The 23935-nt window shown below is 45.9% G+C and overlaps 3 protein-coding genes across 7 annotated transcripts; 1 reads left to right on the top strand and 2 right to left on the bottom strand.

Annotated features, from left to right (window-relative positions):
- Positions 1 to 133: 133 nt before the first annotated feature.
- IFT25 (intraflagellar transport 25) lies at positions 134 to 3317 on the bottom strand. Its single transcript, XM_074832009.1, has 5 exons — positions 2921 to 3317; positions 2406 to 2512; positions 1673 to 1741; positions 1101 to 1144; positions 134 to 603 (listed from the first exon to the last, which is right to left on the bottom strand). The coding sequence occupies exons 1-5, from the start codon at positions 3016 to 3018 to the stop codon at positions 496 to 498; spliced, it is 426 nt and encodes a 141-aa protein (XP_074688110.1). The 5' UTR covers positions 3019 to 3317; the 3' UTR covers positions 134 to 495.
- A 70-nt stretch (positions 3318 to 3387) lies between these two features.
- LRRC42 (leucine rich repeat containing 42) lies at positions 3388 to 10225 on the top strand. The gene is made up of 8 exons (XM_074831988.1): positions 3388 to 3492; positions 4443 to 4930; positions 7078 to 7209; positions 8251 to 8369; positions 8788 to 8876; positions 8961 to 9074; positions 9227 to 9311; positions 9737 to 10225. Exons 2-8 carry the CDS (start codon positions 4458 to 4460, stop codon positions 9991 to 9993), a joined length of 1269 nt encoding a protein of 422 aa, XP_074688089.1. The 5' UTR covers positions 3388 to 3492; positions 4443 to 4457; the 3' UTR covers positions 9994 to 10225.
- Positions 10226 to 12244: 2019 nt separating this feature from the next.
- Positions 12245 to 21943, bottom strand: LDLRAD1 (low density lipoprotein receptor class A domain containing 1). Of its 5 annotated transcripts, none has more exons than XM_074831991.1 (6): positions 21492 to 21943; positions 19872 to 19926; positions 17941 to 18160; positions 17639 to 17776; positions 16959 to 17087; positions 14425 to 16165 (listed from the first exon to the last, which is right to left on the bottom strand). In XM_074831991.1, exons 3-6 carry the CDS (start codon positions 18122 to 18124, stop codon positions 16020 to 16022), a joined length of 597 nt encoding a protein of 198 aa, XP_074688092.1. In that variant the 5' UTR covers positions 18125 to 18160; positions 19872 to 19926; positions 21492 to 21943; the 3' UTR covers positions 14425 to 16019. The 5 variants fall into 5 exon arrangements, 4 of the variants coding, with proteins under 4 accessions (XP_074688092.1, XP_074688091.1, XP_074688090.1 ...); XM_074831990.1 differs by lacking the exons at positions 17941 to 18160; positions 21492 to 21943 and adding exons at positions 18207 to 18338; positions 20330 to 20899; XR_012624110.1 differs by lacking the exons at positions 17941 to 18160; positions 19872 to 19926; positions 21492 to 21943 and adding exons at positions 12245 to 12988; positions 18207 to 18496 and having other exon boundaries at positions 15796 to 16165.
- Between the last annotated feature and the right edge of the window lie 1992 nt (positions 21944 to 23935).

Genomic DNA, 23935 nt, shown 5'->3' with positions numbered 1-23935 from the left:
CCCCCCAAGGTGTATCTAAGCATCAATAGATGTTTATATTCATCCTAATCTTGAACAGTTTGAGTTGATGAGGAAGTTACCAATTTAAGAACTTCTGAATGATTCGTTTGACAGGAGGAAGTAATACATCCCATTTAAGTATTTCATGCTTTTTTTTCTATTTAACTCAGAGTGCAAGGGAAACATTTTACAGGAAATCGAGTTTTAATTCATATATTGAGAAAGCCTGATATAAATATACTAATTGAAATGGACTCCATTACATTCAAGTGTTCTAAGGTAACAGTCTAGGTTATAAAACTAGAAAACTGTTACTACAACTAACAGGAGCACTGCATTACACTGAACTGGCAGGGAATACATACTACATCCATACCTTCAAAAAACGCTTTAATACAAAGTTTTAATAATAAATATTCTCTGCACTACAGATAGCAAAATGTAACTTCTTTATTAAAAAAAAAAAAAAAAAAGAGGTACAAATTTAAGCTGGACTTAAGTGTTTTCTGCTGTGCCCTCTGCCATCACCCGGTGCACTGATACAAAATGATCAAAGCCAGATTTGATGATGAAACGCAAGTAAGTGGCCTGCAAATCAGGAAGCTGTAGAAGGAAAAAAAAAAAAAAGTTATTGAATTCTCTGTGGTAACATAACTATCAAACAAAACTTGCAGAAGTTTGTCAGACAGAAGGATCAAGATATTTCTGTGTCTGTTTTTGAATTGCACCTAAATCAAGCTCTTTTAATACATCTAGTCAGCTTCAGAGTTTCTTTAGATGACAGCAATTCAAAAAAGTCCCATCCCTCCTGAATACTGTGGCCTTAAAGGCAACAACTGAAGGAGGAAAGATTGTCACACTTCTGGAAAGAGCTCTTTCGCACAGTTAGGAACAGCAGGCAGGAGCAATTTCATACCATAATCTACAAAGGTGCAGTCAGGAAGTGCAATTTCATACCATGATCTACAAATTCCTATATCTAACATCAACTTAGCAATAATTGTATATAAAGACATGTCTTGGTTTTTCATGGTTTCTCCACAGTTAGTCCAGACATCCCATTTCATGAACCACTACTGATGTACACTGTAAATACTCACTGGAAATTCTTCCATTTGAAGCTGTCCTTCTGTGTGTTGCAAATCTAGAAAATATATTTTAAAGCAAATAATGAAGAATAACGTGCAGTGCCGTGAGAAGTTTTCACTGGACTTCAGCGTTCATGAGAGTTTAAGGACCATGAACTTACATTACATATAGAAATTGGTTTTTTTAACAAGGTGATTTAAGAGAACATTCATCACACCATTTTATAAAATGTCACTCAAATGGCATTAAAAAAAAAAAAGCCAAAAACCAAACGAACCAACCAATGCAGGAAATGGCACCCTATTATACTATGTAAGTCTGGTTTTAAATTTTGGAACATAAAAGTGAGTGCACAAGTAGTGCTTTTAGCCCTTGTACAACATTTTACATCTCCAAACTGCTACAGAGACCAGCAGTATTCACAAACTTCATTTAAATGTGACTATTACATTAAGATCTAATAAAATAATCATCAAGCCACACTTGACTACTCAACAAATAGGCATGGGGTTAAAATGACTCACTGAAAAAGATAAAACATTATTCCCACAAAATCCCTGCTGATTCAGATTCAGAATTTTACCTTTTTCAATGCACTGCTGAAAACCCACCGGGTCTTTAGATACACTTCTTTCAATCCTTAAGGTCCGCACTAAAATATATATACATTTAAAATATCAAGACAAATTCTGATTCTTTAGTGATAATTATATTTATTCCAACACTCTTCATCTACAAAGCACTTCAAAAGCATTAACTAATCCATTCTTCCTCTAACTTATGGGGCAGGACTGTAATACAACCACCATCCTCATGTTCCAGGTTCGACAAAAAATTACAAGTTTTCACGACTTTTGTGTAGCCTTTGTTAACGGTCAAGATCCTATCTCCATAATCTGACCTTGTAACAGTCCTTTCTGGTTTAGAACTCATGTTTTCCTCCACATTATTTAAAAAGTAAGACTAAGACTAGATCAATATTCAAAATAAGTCATTAAAAGATTAAGTATTGTAGTCCTGTCCATGAAATTAGAACAGCCATCACTGTGCAACAGAAGTGTTGATTATAAGCTCAGAACAAGGTGTTGTAAGAACAACATAAGTGCAGGTGGGGTAGATTTACCATCTTTTCCTGATTTATGAGAAAGTTTGGCCATAAAGGACGATAGCTTTGTGAAGTTAAATCTTTATGAATCTCTTAATAGTGGCTACTTACAGAATATGACACTACTGTGAGAATTTACATGTAGGCACAGACACACATTTTAACGTATTACGTACGTATTACCTACTGCTTGCTATACATGAAGTCTTACCTAAATAACACTGGATTGCGACTTTGCTGATTTTTACGCATTTAGGAAAACCAATAATGAATTCCTGTGGGAACATGCCCGTCGTTGTCCAAAACGTTTCTGAACTTCTGTGGAGAGAACAGGACAAACCCCCACCTGCAGCTTTCCATCTATAACCCTCTTGAAAGAAATTAGTCACAAAAAAAAAGTTGCAAAGCCATTTTCATCTGGGGTATTTTAAGCAAACCCCTGTACGACAATGAGGAAGCTCTCTGGAGGTATTAATACTTCAACGCTCAGGCTCTGTACCCGAGCAGTACCACAGAAGGACTCAAGAATGGTGGGGGCCCCGAAAAAGGAGTTAAATTATGTGGCAACGTGAGCGGGAAGTCAAGAGACAGAGCCTTGCCTGTGAGGGGCTGCGGGAACGGCAGCAGCGGGAGGGATCTCTGCGGGGAGCGGCGGCCCCGGGGAGCCCTTTCCCGCCGGGGCCCGCGCCCCCCTCCCGGCCCCTCAGCGCCCCGCGCCCCCCTCACCCGTCCGCTACGTTCTCGGCGGGGTGCTGCTCGTCGCTGGAGGTGGCCAGGACGAGGGCAGCCCCCGCCGAGCTCCGGCACCAGTCGATGGCCCTCATCCCCGCGCGGCGGCCGGCAGCGGAGCGGCGGGGAGGGGAAGGCCGGGCCTAGGCGCTACCGGGCAACGGCGGCGACACCCGGCACGCCGTCCCCGCCCGCGGGAGCTGCGCCGTGCTTCGCGGGGCCCGGCGGGACCCGCCACCTCAGACCGAGCCCCTCACGGCCTCGGCGCCCCCTTCCCCGGCTCCTCGCCGGTGCCGGAGCCTTCCGAGAGCCTCCCACCCCGAGCGGCGGGAGGCTTGGGAGCGGAGGAGGTCGGGCGGGACCCCGGCGACCCCCCCCCCCCCCGCCAGCTCCGTTCTCCTCAGCCCGCCGCTCCCGGCGTGCCCCGCGCCGCCCCGGCCCCGGCCCGGTCCCGGTCCCCGCCCCCGGCGCGGCTCCGCCCGCCGCCCGCGGGCTCTGCGGGATGGGCGGCGGGAGCGCCGAGCCGCGGCCCGGCTGACGGCGCGTCGGGGCGGCCCCTCCCGGGGCAGGTAGGTGGGGGGGCCGGGCCGGTGACCCCCGCGGGGAGCGGGGGACGGGGGGGGGCCGTTCGCCTCCCTGTGCCCCACGGCTGCCGGCCGGGGCGGGGACCCTTCCCCTTGCGCCCCTCGGCGCTGCGCCCGGTCACGACGCGCTCAGCCCCGGCAAGGGCCCGATCCTTTCACAGACCCCCCTCCCACCCCCTCAGGGCTGGACCCGATCCCCTCCGCCCCCCTCCTCCCGGGCAGCGCCCGATCTCTTCAGCACCCCCTTCCCCCCTCAGGCGGGGCCCGGTCTCCTCCCGCCCCGCAGGACCCTGAGCCCCCAACCCCTCAGGGTAGGAGCTGACAGACCCCCGTCCCTCCGCTGCCCGCCCCCCCCCCCCCCCCCCCCCGGCCAGACCCCCAGCTCACAAACCAGACCCCCCTGGCACCGGCTGGACTAGGCTGGGGAAGGGGCACCGGGAACCTGCCCACCCTCCTGAGGAGGGAAATCCTCTAGCAGGCTCCCCTGCCCTGCTGCAGTCAGCCATTTGCCCTCCTCCTCCCCCCGTTCGCCTGCAGCAGAGCCAGCCCAAGCTGTGGGGGCCGCTCCCCACACAGACCAGACCCCGTCCGTCCGCCCTTGCCAGTGCGGGACTGGGATCCAGCCCGTGCAGGACTGGGATCCAGCCCCAGGCCGCTGACGAGCACCAGGCACACCGTGGCAGGGCCTGGCCGGAGCAAAGGCTCTTTCACCTCGCTGCCAGCCCTGGGTTCAGTTCCCATTTGACTGGTGTTTGCGGTTGGATGGCAGACACCGGTGCACCCCTCTTCCACACGGCCTGGCCTTCCTTGTGGTGCAGGGTTACGTGGCTGTGGGTGCTCGGGGCATTGAGGAGAGCTGCCAGGGTTTGGGGTCTTTCTTGAGTAGCGTTTTCCTCTGTGGCTATTCTTCACCTGTCTACGGTTTGTTTTTGCAGAACTGGACGAGGGGAATGTCTTACTGTCTCCACTCAGAAAGCCATTTGGATACTGGGCCAATATATGTGCGTGAAAATGGGAAGCTGCACGTGGTAAATCAGGGTGCAGGTGGTATACAGAATGTCACTCCCAAAACAAGACCTTTTAGGCTGTTTTCCAGAGGATTTTCTGTGGAGCTTTGCATGAACAGGGAGGACGATAGGGCAAGGAGGCAGAGGACTGATCATTTCATCTTCACGTACACTAAGGAGGGGAACCTCCGGTACTCGGCCAAGTCTCTCTTCAGCCTAGTGCTGGGTTACATTTCTGACAATGTTGACCACATTGACTCGTTGATTGGTTTCCCAGAGCAGATTGCTGAAAAGCTCTTTTCAGCTGCAGAAGCAAGACAGAAGTTCACAGAACCAGTAACGGGACTGAGAGCTCTACAGAAGTTTACTGAAGCATATGGCAGTTTGGTGCTATGTTCACTATGCTTGCGGAATAGGTAAGTGTGTTCAGTCACAAATATCGTCATCTGCTAGTGCTTTTTGCTAGCACACTTAAAAGTTTACCTTAAATTATTTTCTCTCAAAAGTAATTTATAAAAAAAAAAACCTCTTGGGCTTATGACACCACCTAATTTTAATGAAGTGACCTGAGCCTTATTTGACTGTCTGCTTGCTTCCTTTTGTCCCATTCCTTTCCTACAAGTGCAGCTGCTGGTTTCATTCTAAGCTACAAATCATAATACAGGTAACAGACTATGGCCGTGTTAACTCACAGGGGATTTTATGTGAAGGATTAAACCTGCAACTTTAACAATAATCAGCACTTCCATAGCAATCTGTGTATTTAATGCCTTCTCAGGTATTTCATGGGATGTTTTTGTAATTGCTGTTTATAAGCATTTCAACATACTTAGCTGAGTGTACAGGTAAAATACACCCTTGGAAACTGCCTGGGTTTATTTACTGTAAGCTTGCTATCCCATTCATTTTGGGGGCTCAGGAGAAAATACAGTCTTGTAGGTAAGTTACAGGCTTTGAAGTCAGGAAGGTTTTACCTTAGTTTATTGTGGTTCCCATCCCCATATTAAACATGTTTTAACAAGGTTCTGATTAGAGTGCAGCACCAGTTTTTCCATCTTCTCTATGTCCACGTTGTCTTTCACTAAAAGAGAGTCTTACCCAGCTTAAAACTGGACTGTGTTTTTAAAGCCTTGCTTCTGCTGAAGTCTTTCCCAGTAATATAACCAGTCTATCTTCCATCTGAACACTTGAAAAAGGGATGGTTTATCCAGTTTAAAATCAAAGTACAGGCACATTCAGCTGAAGTGCCAAGGGTGTTCTGAGCACAGTAGGAATGTTTGAGCAGAGGTCAATTACCCTTTTGTTTTATTCTTTAAACCTACTCCCTCTTTATCTCTGGTACGGATACTTTTTACGGGCTTAATTCAGAAATGAAGTTACTTTTGGCATCTTTTGCCATTACAGAAAGGTGACTTAAGTATTGAGACTTTGAAATCCAGGAAGTAAGGTGTTAAGGCTTTTTCTGAGGAATTTTATTTCTAAAAGAGCCCGCTCTTCTCTTCACAACCCCCCTGAGCTAGTAGTATCTCTTAAGAATTGGCTTGCGCTGTGACTATACATTCTGCCTTCCACGCAGCTGAATTGCACAGCAAAAGGATTTGGTGGGTAGTTTGATAGGTACACTTGCAGTGGGAGGATATTAAGGTCCCCTTATTTGCATGGCCAAAGAGGTGTTCTTTGAGGGATCAAATTAGTAAGCACCCCTCATTTCAGCAGTGAAGACGCTGACCTTGGGGTTTGTCTTGCCATGGGTAATATGAGGTAAATGCAGGAGAGATTAGTAAATTTGGGGCTTGTCTTGCCACAGGGACAATAAGAGGTAAACGCAGGGGAGATTGGTGAGGTAGTGACTGCTACGTGCTTATTACTGCATACTCATGCATGCCATTCTTTAGTGGTTTGTTCCGATCTCTAAACCTCCTACTGAATAGTTCCAGCACAGATGTTTGCATGGCTGCGGAGTGAATCAGATCAGGGAACCAACACAGCTAAAAAAATAACCCGCTGAGTAACTGCTGCCTGGGGTGTAGTCACAGCTCTAGTTGGAGTCTGCAGGTGTCCTGTACTACTTTTAATCTCTAGTGAAGTATTTTATTTACATATATAAAAAGTAAATTTTTGCCATTTGACAAGCAGTCCTGATACATTTGAAGTAGATTTTAACCCTGGATGAACGTGGATTTGTCCATGCACTTCCTAGATACTGAGGAAAAGCAGTTTGTGAAGTTGATTTACAGTAAACTGGAATATGTATTTTGCATCATTCTGAAATAATACAATAATAATTGGTAAAGAAGTCCCTAATTGCGATGTTTGCAAGTCAAAGTCTTAATTGTTAGTCCAATATTTTGAATCAAAGCAAAACGATGACATTTGTTCAAGGAGAAGACTGGGAATTCAGATGTGTTGTGTGCAGACTGCACATAAAAAGGTAGTTAGGACAGCTGGCTAATTTCTGTCAATTTGCAACAAGAAACAACTGCATTATGTTTGTGACACTTGAGGATGTAGGTGCCTTATGTGCCTGAACACTGATAGCCTTTTTTTTTTCCCCTCTTTGCAGATACCTGGTTATCTCTGAAAAGCTAGAAGAAATTAAGTCTTTCCGAGAGCTGACGTGTTTGGATCTCTCCTGCTGTAAACTCGGAGATGAACATGAACTGCTGGAACACCTCACCAAAGAGGCTCTGTCTAGGTACCAATTTCCTGACACATAGCTGAAAATCTTTTCCTATCACTAAGCAGTTCAAAGAATCAGGCTGTAACTTTAAAGGAAAGTTTCACAGGCAGCAATGTGTAAGTTTGAAGATTCTGGTTGTTCATAAAACCTGTTCTCGAGGTAAACAAAATACAAAATTTATTGCACACAAAGCACATGATCCAGAGCACATACTGAATCATAAAAGGTCATACAAATGTGCAAGATAATTTACTGTCTCATGTTCTTAAATCAACTTTTTATAATTTCCATCAGCCAGGTAAATACTGCATCTTAAGCATTTGGAACAGTTCTACTTTTATTTCCTTTTTTAACCATACCAGTGTTCCAGAGGAAGATTTCTGCAAGCAGTAGGTTGAATATTTAGTTAAATAAAATTTTGTAAAAAATTTTATTATTTTGTTTGATCCTAAAGATTGAAAAGTAGAAAATTTTGGAAATCAATAGGGAGGATGACTGCTAAATAGGGGGTATTATGTTACTATAAGATCTTGGTGCATTTTGCATCAGGGTTTTTCTTGAAGTGCTGTGGAGAATGTTTTCATGTTACGTTTTTCCCTGAGTTCTGTTCATTTATGTTATAATACCCCATTGCTTACTTAAAATCATTGCCATATCTCTTACTAAATCTGTCCTCTCCCATTTTGCCAAGCATTTTTCTCTTTCTAGTTTTGAGTGGATTCAAGATTGGCAGCTTTGGCTTAAAGAACCTCAGGATATAAAGAACCTTATTGTCTTTGTTAGCAAATACTTGTGCTCTAGGACTGGTTTGTTGCTGGAGCTCTGGGAATAGCAGGTCAAATAAGTGCTTCTGTTGAGCCAGCGGAGGCAGTATAAAGATATTTTTTAGTCCTACTAACCCAGGCCTCTTTCTTGCTACTTTTTACTAATGTTAACAAAGTAGACTGAAGGGTTGGCACAGGAAGATCCCAGCCTTTTGACACAGAGTTTTAGGACATTTTGTAAAACTGTTGAAAATAATGACTATAAATTATGCTTTTGTATCTCTTCTCACAGCGTAAAACGTCTTCTCCTGAAAGACAACTGTTTATCAGATGCAGGCCTTCGCAGAATGACAGCACCAGTACGAGTATTGAAAAAGGGACTTGAGAATCTTTTGGTATTAGACTTGTCTTGTAAGTACTTCATGGTTTAATATTAGAAGGAACCTGTATCCTTTCTGATAAAGAAAGAATTTATCCTCCTTAATGTTGAAGGAATGCAATTCATTTGATGATTCCCATGAGCCAAATACTCAACCTCACATTTCACCACCAACTTTCCAGAAGGCACAGGTCATACCTGTAGTCTCAGCCACTTGCTACTTACATGAATATTTTCAATAGTTTGAGAATTGTTATTGTAAATACTTGTATTCTGACTTTTTCCCTCTAATGATCAATTTTGACTCACTTTCAAAACATGAAGCATACTACAAAAAAAAAGTCAAAACCCCATTGTTCCAGTATTAGCTTTTGGAACAAATAGTTTCTTGGTATTCTGATCATTTTTCTCCACATCTTGCAACTTAGTTAACTCTACTTGACCTTACAGGTAACCCTAAAATCACAGATGTGGGAATTGGATACCTTCTTTCTTTCAAGAAATTGAACTGTTTGGACATTTCTGGAACAGGTCTTAAGGTAAAAAAGCATCTGTCTACATTTACTGGACAAGTGTAATCAAATGTTTTTCCCCTCTGACTACTTTACTTCCCTTTTCACTAGGACGTTAATGCTGTCATTAAGCGGATCCAAATGCAGATTGGCCTGGTTCACTCAAAAGTGCCTCTGAAGGAATTTGATCATAGTAACTGCAAAACAGAGGGATGGGCAGAACAGGTATGGGCTTTTAAGTCTGTTTTACTCTCTAGAAATTGTCCTTGTGGAGTATTAAATCACTGAATAGGAAAGAATAAGGGATAGAGTTGTTTCCAATTTAATTTCTGTAAATTTTATAAGAAACATTTTAACTCCTTCAAATGTTATTTCAGACAGTTTTGCAGTGGGAGCAGGCAGTTATGGAGGCCGCCAAGCCACAAGACAACTTGAGATCCAGAACAGCAGCTCTGCACTTCTGTACGTAACTGCATAGAGACCACATAGTTTATCTGTTTTCTTTTCTACAAGGAATTTTTTCATACTTTTTTTTTTTGTACAAATAGCATCTCAGGTGTGAAATTTCAGCCACTTGTATAACTGCATTACAGCATGTTTTGAGTTTTTTCATTTGTTAGACTGCTGCTCTTAAACCTGTGAGTTAAACTCTTAAACTCTTAATCCTAAGCATGGCAGCATGCTTAGGGCAACACATAACAACTTGAGTTTTCTCCTTAAAATTCTGAGTCCAAAATATAAATGTTATTTTTCCCTATGCACATTTCAGCAAAGCAGTCAGTAGTCCAGGTTGGCTTGGCCAAAACAATTTACAACACAAGTATGCATTTTATAGTATCATTCTGTTTTTCCCAAAATCTAAACTTGATTTTTTTTTTTCCCTGTAGATGGCAAGACACACAGAATAGAGGACGTAGTCAAATGCAAGCTGGTGGAGGCAGAAACAAAAGTATCTGGAAACTTGCAGTTTTATAAGGAAAAAGTTCAAAATTGCCATTTACCTTTGAAAAAGGAGGTTGCAGGCAGCCACGAATTAAAGAACAATAAAAAAAGAGCTTTGGCTGAACAAGAGAGAGAAAGGACTTCCAAACAGAAGCATCTATGCCTCACTGTGGAGGACTGGGATTTGTTAAATACCTACTGAGTCAGAGAGAAGTGGGTCTTTTGTTTGTTGTTTTCTTGCTGATGACAGAATTTAGGCACATTGAGAGGGAGTAACAAAGGAGACCAGTATTGTTAAATCTGGTTGCTGTGATATGCTTGTGGGTTAACCTATGCTTGGGGAGGGATAGAGTCAAGGAGAAGGTTGATGATACTACTGTATATTTTCAATACATAATAATTTTTTCAAATAAAGTTTTTGTTGTCATCCTTAACTAATTCTTCTGACGTAGGTATCATTCACAGAAATAGCTGGTCCTGTCCCTCCTCCTCTCTTGCCTCGGGAGACTAATCACTTGCGGGAGACTAATCACTGCAGCTCATCTGAAATGAAGCTGCACTGTGCTTCTCAAGTGCCCTGGGACTTCAACAGTGCTGGTAGAACATAAACCTCAGCCTGTAAGCGCCGGGCTGTGTTGATAGAGCTCTGACAAAGGGAGGAAGCAAAGAGGATAAGCACAGGCCCCAGGGGAGAGAGGCAGAGAGACAGAAACCCCTCCGTAGAACAGAAGTCCCCTCTCTCTCATTTTAGCCCAGGAAATGAAAGCTGAAACTGGGTTACTGTAGAGATTAGACTCGGCAGTTGTAATATATTCTCCCTTATAAGCAAATTCACTGCACTGGAGAGCATTCTGTGGCTTAAAACCCATTCTCGGTGTGCGTGCAGGCCTGCGATACACTAACTGTACTTCCCCATCTGAAAACATTCAGGGAGGTTTATAATTCAAATATGAATTATATATATTTGTTGTAAAAGAACTTCTCTGTGGGGCTGTCTGAAGTCATGGGTACAGCTGTAACGCTGCAGGTGTGTTTATCGTTGAATTCCTGCCCGGAGTGGTTCTAACACAATTGGCTGAGGCACGCAGTGCCCATGAGGTGGGTGCTGCCATCATCACTGTGCTCTTGGGCCAGTAAGGCCAAGAATTTACTACAGGTTTCCTCTACTATTGCTTATTTAGAGAATATCCTCCTTTTACACTGTTTACCATAATTCAGCAACAAGAAAAGCAACACATCCTTGGAAATCATGAAAGGAACAAGAAAAGGAACTTCACCTTAAAAATGCATAAAGAGCTAAACCCCTTTCTCTCTTTGTTCTTTTATTGCTGAATTTTCCTCAAAAAAAGGACTACACACAAACAAAGCAAGCATACTTGCAATCAAGCCCTACATTTTTTCCCCAGAAACTCAAGGCTATTAATAGCTTCCACTGACGACTACATCAGCCCTCTGCTGAGACAAATAACGGCACAAATAGTGACTTAGCAAAACAGCATCTCAACAGGGAGGAAGACGACTGTGGCACTCGAGTATAATCCTCCTCCTGCAGCTGGCTTCTGGTTCAACAGCCACCACGGATTTCTTTTGCTGGCCCTTCCACCACTGTGGAGATCTGCTAATCCGACCATGGGGAGATGCCCGTCTCGGAGAATCGTATACTCCATTTCACATCAGTAAAGCAGCTGGGAGCTGACGCTTTGAGCCGGAAAATAGGCACATTGTGATTTCACATGAATGGTCTGCCCAGGTCACAGGCTTGTTGGTAAAATAATACAGTACATATTTTCTTTTCAGGAGAGGTGTTTTAGAGCACAGTGTTTCTCACATTCTTCATCCCTGGTGCAATTACTCCTTTTCTTAGGTTTCTTGTTGACCAGCAGACTTCCTCTTTTAAACACACCACTGTGTAAATTTTATCCTAGGAAGACTTAGACACACTTACCTCTACGTCCTCAACCCACTAATCTCTGTTTATTGTTCTCTGTAAGGCACACAGCCTCTGCTGACCAGGAACAAGGCAGTAAGTAAGAAAATTACAGGAGGAGTCTCGCCCTGAAATAGATAGGCTCAGCCAAGTGCTGCTTAAACCGCCTGCTGTGTCCCTGGCTCTTTCCAGGCTGGCTTCTGAGTCTTGCCTGTGGACTGCTGCTTCCTGCCATCTCTCTTGGCTAGTCTCTTCACAGGTGTAAATCCAGAGCAGGATGAGTCCTTGGTTCCTCTCTCCTAACCTGAAGCCATTAATGACAGCTCTGGCCTCCCCAGATTGCTCCCTGCGAGCTGATACAGGGACATCAGCCAGCGAGCAGCCCTGCAGGTACCAGGTGGATCAGCTCCTCTGACACCAGCAAACCTTTACTGGCTACCTTAGATGCAGAGATCACATTCCTGATCCCATTTCTTGGTGGTTCAGCTCAATTACAAAGCTGAGAGATGACAGAAAGGGAGAGGAAGACCATGTTTGGTTTCCTCTTTGCAGACAGGTATATCCTCTGTGTGCCCTAAGCCTGCCTCTGTTTCCTCACCCTCCTGCTGAAGGAGAGAAAAGGTGGCACAATAATATTTCCTGCCTGAAGCCAGGCATTTGCCTTCTTTATCATGTCTCACAAAAAAGTAAGGATTCCCAGATCCCAATATTGTCCCCATCCAGCCAAGGCAAGTCACCGCTTGGCCTCTGCTGCGGTGAAGTAGCCTCCACACAGCAAGCACAAACATTCAAATCATCATGCTCACACGTTTCACCCCCGACCCTTTTCTCTTCACATTCGGGAGCATCTTAAAACTTGGCAAAGGTAAGCTGTGGCAATGATCAATAAATATTGGACTGGGAAAACACAGCAGTCACCATATGGATCAGCCTAACCAGCGTCCTCTTCCCAACCACAGCAAACAGCAGAGGCTTCAGAAAGTTATGGCTGTTCCAATATCTTTGATACAGAGCAAATTTTTTTTACTGATCACATCAGCTGAGCCCTATGCTGAGCATGAGGGTTTCTGTATTTTTTTTTAACAGCTGATTAGTTCAATCTTTACTAACTGCAGTTGTTCTGTTACCATATGCAGTTCCCATCATGAGGGATGAGATCCTTCTTCCCCTCCTCTCTCACCTTTCTTTGACCACTGCCCTGTTGAAGTGTGCAGCAGCCATGGCCCACCTGCTTCCTCCCCATGCAGAGAGCTTGTTGTGCATCCTCCTGCTTCAAACCCAAGGAACAGGCAATCAGTTTGTGGCTGAATGTAATCTGAATCAGAAGCTCTTCTTCCCCAGGAAAGAGAGACTGACCTGCTAGCACTGCCTCTGAATCACCCCTCCTTGAGCTCCTCATAAGAAATCACAGAATCATAGAATGGTTTGGGTTGGAAGGGACCTTAAAGAACATCTAGTCCCAACCCCCCTGCCCCAGGCAGGAACACCTTCCACTAGACCAGGTTGCCCAAAGCCCCGTCCAACCTGGCCTTGGACCCTTCCAGGGAGGGGGCAGCCACAGCTTCTCTGGGCAACCTGTGCCAGTGTCTCGCCACGCTCACAGGGAAGAATTTCTTCCTTATATCTAATCTAAATCTGCCCCCTGTCAGTTTAAAACCATTACCCCTCATCCTATCCCTACACCCCCTGTTAAAGAGTCCCTCCCCATCTTTCCTGTAGCCCCTTTAAGTACTGTGAGGCCACTCTAAGGTCTCCCTGGAGCCTTCTCTTCTCCAGGCTGAACACCCCCAACTCTCTCAGCCTGTCCTCACAGGGGAGCTGCTCCAGCCCCCTGAGCATCTTCGTGGCCTCCTCTGGCCCCGCTCGAGCAGGTCCATGTCCTTCTGATGTTGGTGTCCCCAGAGCTGGACACAGCACTGCAGGGGCAGGTCTCACGAGAGCGGAGCAGAGGGGGAAGAATCCCCTCCCTCGACCTGCTGCCCACACTGCTCTTGATGCAGCCCAGGACACGGTTGGCTTTCTGGGCTGTGAGCACACGTTGCTGGCTCATGGGCAGTTTTCCATCCACTAGTACCCCCAAGTCCTTCTCCGCAGGGCTGCTCTCAACACACTTATCGCCCCGCCTGTATTTGTGCTTGGGATTGCCTCAGCCTTGCATTTGGCTTGAGAAATGCTGTAAGACTTCCTCATTGGTTGCCCCAGAACATACTTTGAGGTAACAAGAGGAACAACAGCAACTACAATAAGCCAGGCTTTATTTACCAACCCCTACTCAGCCTTGTTGAAGCGTTGGATGTCTGTGACTCCAGCAAAAATGTGCATCTCAATTTCAGGCTTTGATTGAGGCTGGAAGCTTGCAAGTGAGAAATGTTTACCTAGAAAACTCCTAACCTCTCTTCTGAGTTGCAGCACTGAATGTACTGCATTAATGTTTTACAGGCACAGAGAAAGCAAGCCATCCATCCTAGCCAGGCGCGGAGAAGGACAGGTTATTAAACGCAGCTGTAAAAGTTTCCCGTAGTACCGGTTATGTTATGTACAGCTTTGCCATCTCATTCCAGGTGAAGTATGAGTCAGAATACTGTAAAGCTATTTTTAAAAGATCTCTCAGATCTACAGCTGTATCCCAGTGACAAATTAGAAGAAGCATTCACTGTTGATACAAGTCATGCTGCCATGCAGAGTTGCAGATCACAGGACAGAGGAAAGGAGGGAATGGTTTTATTTTTAAAGATCTATGACCTGGGATGGTGACGGGAAGATCACCTGATGTTTATTTTGGGCCTAGAAAAGTAAGTGCACTCACTGTAAATGTGGGTTTTTCTCAGAGATGATGTTTCAGACACAGATGAGATTTTCAAAGCAGCAGAGAAAGACCGAATCTTTCTTAAATTTCAGTAGCACATCCATATCTATATCGTGAGGACTGCTTTGAAGGTTTGGCTGCCTGATCCTGCTTTGCTGGCAGAGGAAAGAAACAAGCAATGAACAGATCCTATGTCATCCCACACCGCCCTGGGAGCAGCACTTGGTTTTCTGCTGCTCTCTGCTGCAAGGCTGGGACTTTTTTTTCTCCTTTCTTTGCCAACTTCAGTGCAAATGCATCCCAGCCCCATGGCTGTTCCCAACCTGTTAAGCTGCTGCTCCAAAACTGCACAGCCCTGAGAGAAGTACATTTTTATATACATGCTGGTTCCCTGCCCTGGCTTGCAGAGACAGCTATGCGGTCACAGGGACATGGTGATTTATCCCCACAAACCCTGAAACCTCTCCACTTCAGTTTTCCATGCCATTACACTCTCTGCGTTGGCCTTCATGGTTTAAGAAGAGCACAGGAGGTGGCCTGTGCAGCAGCTCCCCACGGTGTCATCTTCAGCCCAGCATTCCCAATGAAGCATCCTGGGAGCATCAACGCAGAGCCTTCAAAGCCGCTGCTGAAACCATCTGCGGGAGTGCTTTGAACACAAACACAAGCTTCTCTTCTTGCCCATGAGGATCAGGAGGGGTAAGACATGTTGGCGGGAACTGCTAACCCACGGGCTAGAAAGGCTCACCTCACTCAGCTCCTGCTCTTCAGCGTAGCCCTCAATATCCTCAAAGTATAAGCATCTGGCTGCTGGCAATGTCCAGACAGGAGAAACCCCTCGCCCAGTGTTGGCCAGACAGAATCACAGAATCATACAGGTTGGAAAAGACCCTTTGGATCATCGAGTCCAACCATCAGCCCTACTCTACAAAGTTCTCCCCTACACCATATCCCCCAACATCTCATCTAAATGACCCTTAAAGACATCCCGGGATGGTGACTCCACCACCTCCCTGGGCAGCCTATTCCACTGTCTAACCACTCTTTCTGTGAAAAATTTTTTCCTAATGTCCAGTCTAAACCTCCCCTGTTGGAGTTTAAAGCCATTCCCTCTTGTTCTGTCACTAATTACCTGTGAGAAGAGACCAGCACCAACCTCTCTACAATGTCCAATGACACGGTATCTATGTTGGCAGCAGCTGGTAAACAGTCTCCAGCAGCCCGCACGCAACTCTTGGAGTCAATGCTCTGCCCATGTAGAAAGGACTCACCCTGACACGACAGGAGAACCCTTGCAGTGTCCCACAGGCAGTGTCTAGCCTGCAGCACGGGCTGCCATATGCACTTCATCCCTGCACTGGTCCATGCGCTGCTGCTGAGGATTTGCTTGGGTTGGAGCTTCCCAAGCAGGTGGCAGAGCAGGAGGACACCAAGGCTTAGAGGTGACAATGCAGGAAGCACTCTGCTGTCTCCAGCGCTGCTGGGTGCCAGGACTTCATGGCCTGCAGATATACTCATCGGACCAGCTGAGGCAGTGCTGGACCCCGTCCCGGCACAGCCTCCTGGGGACACAGGAGCAGAACTCATAGAGCACAGGATTGCAGCTCCACCACGCCGACCCGCATGGGGGGCAGGCAGCCACTGGGAGGGATGGAAAACAGGGAACAGAAATGGTTTTGCTGCACTGACCCCTTCCCTCCTTTCTTAGGCAGGTAGCTACCCTTTCACCCCCTGGCAGCTACTGAAAAGCCACTGGTGATGACCCTGTGTCTGTGAACCCACCAAAGAGGACGCTCGCTTGGTGCTACTTGTAGGAGACAACCACAGAGCATGACATTGTTACGACCTTCATGGCAGACGTGCCATCCTGGGAGAAACAACTAATTGTCATTTATTTTTTTTAGCAAGCTACTCTAAAGAAAACTGCTGATACAGGCAAGTCTCGCCTGAAGTTCAAAACCACAAGGGTGACTTAGGAACAAACCTGCTGCTCATCTTAGTGAGAGAATGATCTAGATGGCTTCAAAGCTGCTGAGGCACGCTCAGTCCCCCTGTCTGAGACATACCCATCTCCCAACCAACAACCAAAGGCCAGTTTGAATGATCACTGCTGCCTACAGCTATGCATCATGATGAAACTGCTCCACACTCAGCAAACCACAGTGGAGGAGCAACTTTTGGGGCTGGGAGCAAAGCACAGAGCCCGTCCCCTCTTGGTTGCCACCAGGCTTTGACACAGAGCCCTTGGCTGCTGATGGGATGGAGCCCACACAGTTCATACTCACGTCCTATCCCAGCTATTTTGTGTTTTAGCCATGGACGCCAGCCTCCAGGCATTTCCAGCGGCATCAGTGAGCACCACACCTGTACAACCTATTTCCATCCATCAGCAGAAAAGACCTTTCGCCCAACAGTAGCCAGAAGAGAGACTTACAGCTCCCCATCTCATCGGAGCAGTCTCCGCAGTCGTTCATCCCATTACACCTCTGATCGGCATAGACCCAGTACATGGGGTTACTGCAGCGGAAAACCAGGTATCCCGGAAGGCTGTGGGGCAAGTCACCTGCAAGGACGGACACACAGGACACGTGCTCAACCCCACTGGGCACAGATGCTCCAGCTAAAATGGGGATGGTGGCTACCAAAGGCTGCTGTCACAGGGGGTCGGTCAGTACTTCCCCATGCAGTGTCAGGGCACGAATGACACTGCAGATGGGGAAGCTGCGGTGGGAGAGGGAAAGGGATGCTCACGGCTGAGCTGGAAGCAGAGTCTGGGTGCCCCAGGTTTCTGCTTTAATGAGGTTTTTTTCCAGGGTAACTGTACAATAAATTAACCATATAGCCATACAGCTTAACCAATCGAGGAAAACTGCATCATGATTTTAAAAAAAAACCCTAAGGAAGATCAGAGGAGCTTGGAGTCTTTGATTCCTGGCACTCCCGCTGGGTTCTGGGCAGTGCTGTGTCTCAGCATCTGCCCTACAAAGGATCTACCAGGCTTATCTGCTCACATACACGGCCAGAAGCACGGAGCAGGATTAGAGGGACACTGGCTGCTCTGTCTCACAACAGGAAGACCAGAGCGGGGAGGACAGTCACAATAAAACCACTCACCACAGAGTTTCTCCTGCTCATCCTCTCCGTTTCTGCAGCTGCTGACTCTGTCACAGACCTGGCTGGCTGGGATGCAGGTCACACCGTCATCGCACAAGAAGCCTGTCCGGTTATTGGAAGCTGTACAGAAGCGATTCACTGAAGGGAAGGCAAGAAATACTTCATTTTCCAACATTTTCATGGTATGAGGAGCAGATCAAGGGGAAGAAAGGGGGATTTCTGAAATTCATTTGTTGTTCTGGAAATAACCAGGGGTCAGGATTAATCTCCGGTAGGTTCATGGCAGAGTCTGAAAACTATACCATGAAGCATGATGGTGCCACCCAGAGTTACCACAGCCCTATGGAACAGGACACCGGAGCCGAGGAACGGCTGGTGGTGACTCGGGCTGTGCAAGGCTGGCACAGCCCTGCATCTTCCTGCTGGTCCCTTTCCTTCCTCCCGGTTGGTGCCAGGAAGCACTACTTCACGCACGGTGATGGACATGAAGGCTCTTCTCACGCAACATCATTTTCTGTTTCCCTTACAAAAAAAAAAAAAAAAAAAAAAAGACTCTTGTGATACCAACCTGGGGCATGTGGCAGGAGTCCCAGTGCCACGGCCAAGCCCACAGTGGCAGCGAGGACGAGCAGCGCGGTGGCAGAGATGAAGACACGCCTCCACGTGCAGCCCCCGTGGGCCCTGCGTGGCTGGCAGCAGCCTGTTGGAAGGCAAGAGCGAGAGGTGAGGGGCTGGGGAAGGGTCTGGCAGGGCTGAGCGGGGCTGGGGTGTTTCGGAGGGGAACGGCACAGAGCCATGAGGGTGATGTTTCAGTGGCTCTGCATGCAGGATGGGCAGGGGGCTGCTGGGGTTGATAGGTGAGTTTTAATAGCCAAACTCTGACATTAAACACCTCCTCATAGGGACTTTTGCTGTTTGCAGTGTGGAAGAGCCCATGCTGCCGTTACAGAGCACTGGGAACGGCACAAACACCGTGTCTCCATCGGAGCTCGGCCAAGCCCCTGCCCAGCCCCTGGGGCAGCGATGCCCTTTTCACGGTGGGAGCAGCCAAAACACAGGGCAGGTTGGTGTAAGGCTGAGAAAGGTGCTGTCCCAGAGCCCATGGCAAAAGTCCTCAAGAGGTAAAATTTAATTTTACAGTGCTTTGGGCTTTCTGCCCCAACCAGAACTTTAACTCTCCCACTGAATTATCATCTCAAAATGGTGAGAACTGGCCAAAGAACAGCCCTCTCACTCCCCAAAGACATCTCCAGGGTACAAAGGGCAGCGATTTTCCAGGGACTTCAACTTCCAGAAAGTCACGTACGTAAATCAAACCAAATCCGGAATCTAAAGGCCAAACCCACAGTAATTGCAACACAACAGCAGCACACGTAAGAGCAACGTCAGTCAGCTGCTCCCATCGCAGCTCTCTGCAGCACCAGTGCTTTGTCTGTAAACCAACACTGTATTTTCTTGCATTCCTTCGTATTTTCAGACCAACAGAAAAAAATGAATGTGATCATCTCAGCAAGACATAACCAATCACTTAAGACAACCCTGCATGTATAATTGGATTTTGGTATTTATGAACTTAAAGAGTTTTGATCAAAAAGTTAGAATTTGTCTTAGCTGTGCTTTGTATTTCCTCAGTTGCTGTGTTGTACAAACGCAAGTGAAGGCATGTCCTTTGCTCAACAGCAAAGGGATCCTGGCTGCAGTAACCACCCCCTCCGTCACACTTGAGTGGGAATCAAATGCAGAACATTTCAGCTTAAAAGAAAAGTGATGAATTACAGCATGTCTGTGTCTACAAGACACCACCTTTGACCAGAAAGCACAATAGTTGCAAACAGACAAGAGTATAAAATAATGGCAGTGATGAAATGTTGTTGTAACCCGACCTACAGGTCTGCTATTGATTCTGTTCAATCTTACCTCCTCCTCCTTAACAGGGTCACAATTTGCTGAAGTTTGGCTATTATAACATATAGAAAGCATACAGCAAGTTCATTATGAGCCTTTCTGTGACAGACAAGGATCACCTATCATAAGACTGCCAACTCCAGGCAAAGAAAGAGCAGCTTTAAGTTTAGTAATTTTATAGTCTGGACATTTCACTACACAGAAGGAGGAGGGGGGGAATCAGTCTCAACAGACCATAAATACTGGTTGTATTTTACATTACATAGATAGTTTCAATTGATTTATACTTTAATAATAAAAAGGTTAAGCTCTGCATTTTATTTGTTACCTGATTCAACAAAGTCCTTCTGTGAAGAAAGAGAAGTAGCTACATCACCATTTCTCTAGAAGAAAAAGTATAAAAGACTGTTTAGAGAAGCAGCACGCAGTAACCACACAAGGTATGCCTTTCTAGTTGTCACACCATCTTACCCAGAAATATATAACATACTCCTTTATTTTTACATACAAGCAAAAATAGCCTTGAAGGAAACGTGGCCCAGATTTAATTCACAAAGCGATCAATTGCATCACCTTCTAAATCTTAGCTACCCCTTTGTAAAACAACCACTAATGCAAGTCCAGCACTTCATATCAATACTTTCCTTTTGTATCAAGTTAGGTTAAGTAGAAAGGACACGAAATCTCACAAAAACCAGTGATAAAGAGGTCACAAATGACACTATCAAGAACATGTACTGTAGGAAACAGCTGCGTGTAAGATTTTTCCAAAGAGAAGAACTGTACCTGGGGGTGAGTTTTATTCATGCTTCCCAGAGCTACAGCCCTCACAGCAGCTCAAAGGACCGCAGGGAGTTTTCTGCACCTTAACACGAGCGATGTTACCAGGATACAAAACCCAACAGAGGTAGAAAAAGCAAGGCACGTGCTGCTGCCCAGGCACGCAAGCAGGAAAGGACAGGGAAGGCAGCGCTGAGCCCGTGCTCCAGGGCCGGTTGGAAGCTGGGTTTCTGGTTTGCTTCTCGTTTCTCCTGGCTCCATCTTGGTTTCACAACAGGGCATTAGGCAAATCACAAAGGACACGGAGATTTTGGATGCCAAGATCCTGCTGCCACTCCTGATGCCAGTTTGGAAGCTGAACGCTAGCTGATGTCAGCTGCATTTATCCTGGTGCTGGTCAGGGAGAACCCCCGTCGTGATGAAAACTTGAGGGAAGAGAGTCTGATCATCTTCATGCAAGTCTCCTTTCTCCCCACCTCCTTCCCAAAACAGAGCTGAGACGCTGACCTTGTAGCAGCATCAGCCCAGGCTCCTGCAAGATGATCAGATCTCAGCAGAGCTGTGCAGGATGCAACCATCTGGAATAGCTTCCCTGCTTGGGCAACAAGCAAAGGCATAGCAAATCCTCCAGGGTCCTCTCTTGCATACTTGAATTTCCAGGCCTGCAGTTAAGTCTTAGCAGCTCAGCCTGTAGCTAACATGAACTTATAGACTGCAACCTTCTATACTGGCTGCAGGTCTCAGCAGCACGTGCAGTGGAGTTTTGCAGCTTCACGGATAAAATGTCATGAGCAGGCAGCTTCGCCACAGGGGTAGGGGGTGGGAAAAAGCACTGGCATGAAGTGTTCAAGGAGCCTGTGTTCTTCTTGCTTGCAGGAGAGTCCATAGGACTCAAGTGCCTCCAAACAGTTGTCACCTCACAGGCCACAATTCCTCCCTAACCACTAGCAAAACTAGCTCAGCAGGGCTTCGGAGGAGAAGCTGGCAGCTATATTGCCTATAAGTTGGCCCTGAGACAATTGCCTCCAATTGAATCAAAGCACAGACATGGAGGAACAATTACAGCTACTTCCCTCTCCATCCCCACACATACAACTCATTCTTGATCACATTAACATTGAGTTAATACACGCTTCTTGACAAGGGTATCTGCCAACCCTGCACTCACCTGTTCACAGACCAGACAGAATTAAATAACAGTCTTTTAGGAGCTCCTCCTTTGGCATGGCAACACCAGTTTGTCCAAAGCAGAATATATCACTGTTTAACTTGGTGCTAGAAAGCTCTCTTGTTCCAAGGAGGATCTGGGGTGAAAACACCAAACGCCAAGTAGCAAACAGTCTGCAAGTCTGGGCACCTGCTACAAGAATGACAGACTAAGGGTTAAAACCTGCATATCTTAAATTCTGAATCTGTTTCTCTTTAAAGAGGAAGTTTTAGTTTCTCATCAGACTTGATACAGGACTATTTTGAGCCTTCAGAAAGCTAATGAGGTGGCTGTGAGTTTGCCAAGAGTCCCACGTAAGAGCCAAGTCAAGCAGGCCAGCTATGCATACCTCACAAAGCAATTTATGATGGCAATGTTGAAAATGTGGAGTAAACCCACTCTTACAGAGGTAAATGTCCATAAGACCTGACATCTGTCACCATCTGTTTCCTACACCAAGATTATGAAGCTCAGCTGTAGCCAACCAGGCAGTCGGGTTTTATAGCAGTTACCCCACATCAAAGACTGCTTACAGTTCAGAAAAAGGAGTTCATGAGCATGAGGTAACAAACACAAGCAAGCCCTTCTGATGTAAAAAAAAACCCCAAAACAACCCCAAAAAACCCCCAACTTTGCCAATGATCAGAGAAGCTGAAGAGGGAACACAGATGAAGATATCCAGTATGAAAGGAGACTATTGTTAATTCTAGCTCCTAAAAAACCCCCAGTTCCCCCAGATGTACCACAGCTACTTCTGCCAGCAATGAATTGCACACACTTGAGAGGGTTGCCTCATTTGTGTCAAGATGATCCCATTTAAAATCTAAGTCAACTGAACACATGCCTAAAGAGAATATAAAATGCTTTCCACCTGCAATTTCAATAATTTAAGGCCCTTCATTTAAACAGTGGTCTTGAGCAGAGACAAAACCCAAATTGCAGCCTCTGAAAATGAAGATGTCGGGAAGTCAAACACTTAACAAAAAATGAGTAGCCATTTTGCAAAGTCAAATGCCAAGATAGCTTAAACAGTCCATTTAGATTAGAAATCTTGAGAAACAGTTTAATTAGTGCAGCCTAGCTAGTATTGGATTTTACGGAGGGGAGATACTTTGAGAGGAGCTGACAAGTACAACACTTAAGCAGTTCTTCAGACTCTGGCTCACTCTGGAAACAGCAGCGCCACATGACCATTGCCACAGGCCCAGTTTCCTGTGACCTAACAGCACATTACTGAATCACTGGCTTCACTGCACAGATCACTTAGCTGAAATGTCATTAAACAGCGAACAAAACACGTAAAACTTGTGTTTTCTCCCTTTGTTGTAGGCAGATACACCACCAAATGGAAGCAGAAGTTGGTTGTTTAACTCAAACCTAGGAATGTAAGAATAAAGTCAAACATTTTGGAAGATAAAGTTTTGTGAAATCAAGTCATCAACATAACAGGGGTTGAACTGTACACATTTGAAACAGGCAAATAGACATGTTTTCATGAAGTTGTAACACTCCCTCTGCAACTACATATAACAGTAAAGGAAAACATTTCCACGGTAGTAATTCAGTTAGAAAAACCAGGATCGCTGAAGTCTCTTCTGGAAAGGCAATCCCCAATAACATAGTGCTAAGATGACAGGCAATAATCACTAAAGTAAAGCCCATATTTACAAATAAATTTAAGCATCCGTTGCACAAATCGCATTTGACGCTGCTCAAAGCGGAACACTGGCATCCTGCACTGAAACAGGGCTGTACGCTGAGGTTTGCACCACGGAAGCAGGAACACACGTCTCAAGTGACTCACTATTGCAGAGGGATTTCCTGCCCCCGCCATCGAACAGTGTTCTGAAAACATCACACCATCCTTTTTCACAACAATCACGCTTGAGGCCTTTGCAATATTACCATCCACATGCAAACGGTACCTGTCAATGGCTGCTGGCACCCAAATTTCTGGGCTACAATGTCGTCCCACTGAAGAATTTAGCATGAAGACTTCAAATTGCAATTTCTGCATGTTGATAGAAGCTTGCTTAAAACAAACAGCTCTTAATGCTCTTAAACCTCATTGACAGAAAACCTGCCTGACTGCTTTCAGGCTAGGGTTTTCTGCAGCACACAGGCCACTTAATGCACATTCCTGCTTAATTGCTCCTGCAAGGCTCCATGGTCTGTAGTTACACAACCATCGGCATTACAGCCGAATTAGGAATGACTACTCAACCAGTTTTAACAGCGACGGAACACTGTACTGCATCCTCCAGAACATCTAGAGTTCTCACCAGAATTCAAAACCTGAAGAGGTGTTGTTTGTGGGTTTTTTGGGGTTTTTTTAAACTTTCAAGGGAGTTCTGCATAATCAACAAAATATGATAAGTTGGAGATGAGATCTAGCCAGCTTTCAA

Source organism: Strix aluco, chromosome 8 (assembly GCF_031877795.1).
Source record: "Strix aluco isolate bStrAlu1 chromosome 8, bStrAlu1.hap1, whole genome shotgun sequence".
NCBI lineage: Eukaryota > Metazoa > Chordata > Aves > Strigiformes > Strigidae > Strix > Strix aluco.
Note: the sequence above shows the minus strand (reverse complement) of the source record. Positions and strands in the feature narration are given on the sequence as shown.

Bases quoted from the DNA above. Each gene is read 5' to 3' on its own strand.
- IFT25 (XM_074832009.1), bottom strand. From the start codon at position 3,018: ATGAGGGCCATCGACTGGTGCCGGAGCTCGGCGGGGGCTGCCCTCGTC. The intron at 2,513-2,920 runs GTGAGGGGGGCG...TTCTCTCCACAG, and splicing joins GCCGAGAACGTAGCGGACGG to AAGTTCAGAAACGTTTTGGA. The intron at 604-1,100 runs GTGAGTATTTAC...TTCCTTCTACAG, and splicing joins TTCAAATGGAAGAATTTCCA to CTTCCTGATTTGCAGGCCAC.
- LRRC42 (XM_074831988.1), top strand. From the start codon at position 4,458: ATGTCTTACTGTCTCCACTCAGAAAGCCATTTGGATACTGGGCCAATA. The intron at 4,931-7,077 runs GTAAGTGTGTTC...CCCTCTTTGCAG, and splicing joins TCACTATGCTTGCGGAATAG to ATACCTGGTTATCTCTGAAA. The intron at 9,312-9,736 runs GTACGTAACTGC...TTTTCCCTGTAG, and splicing joins AACAGCAGCTCTGCACTTCT to ATGGCAAGACACACAGAATA.
- LDLRAD1 (XM_074831989.1), bottom strand. From the start codon at position 18,435: ATGGCTCTGTGCCGTTCCCCTCCGAAACACCCCAGCCCCGCTCAGCCC. The intron at 17,777-18,206 runs GTTGGTATCACA...CCTTCCCTTCAG, and splicing joins ACTCCTGCCACATGCCCCAG to TGAATCGCTTCTGTACAGCT. The intron at 17,088-17,638 runs GTGAGTGGTTTT...CCGTCCTTGCAG, and splicing joins TGAGCAGGAGAAACTCTGTG to GTGACTTGCCCCACAGCCTT.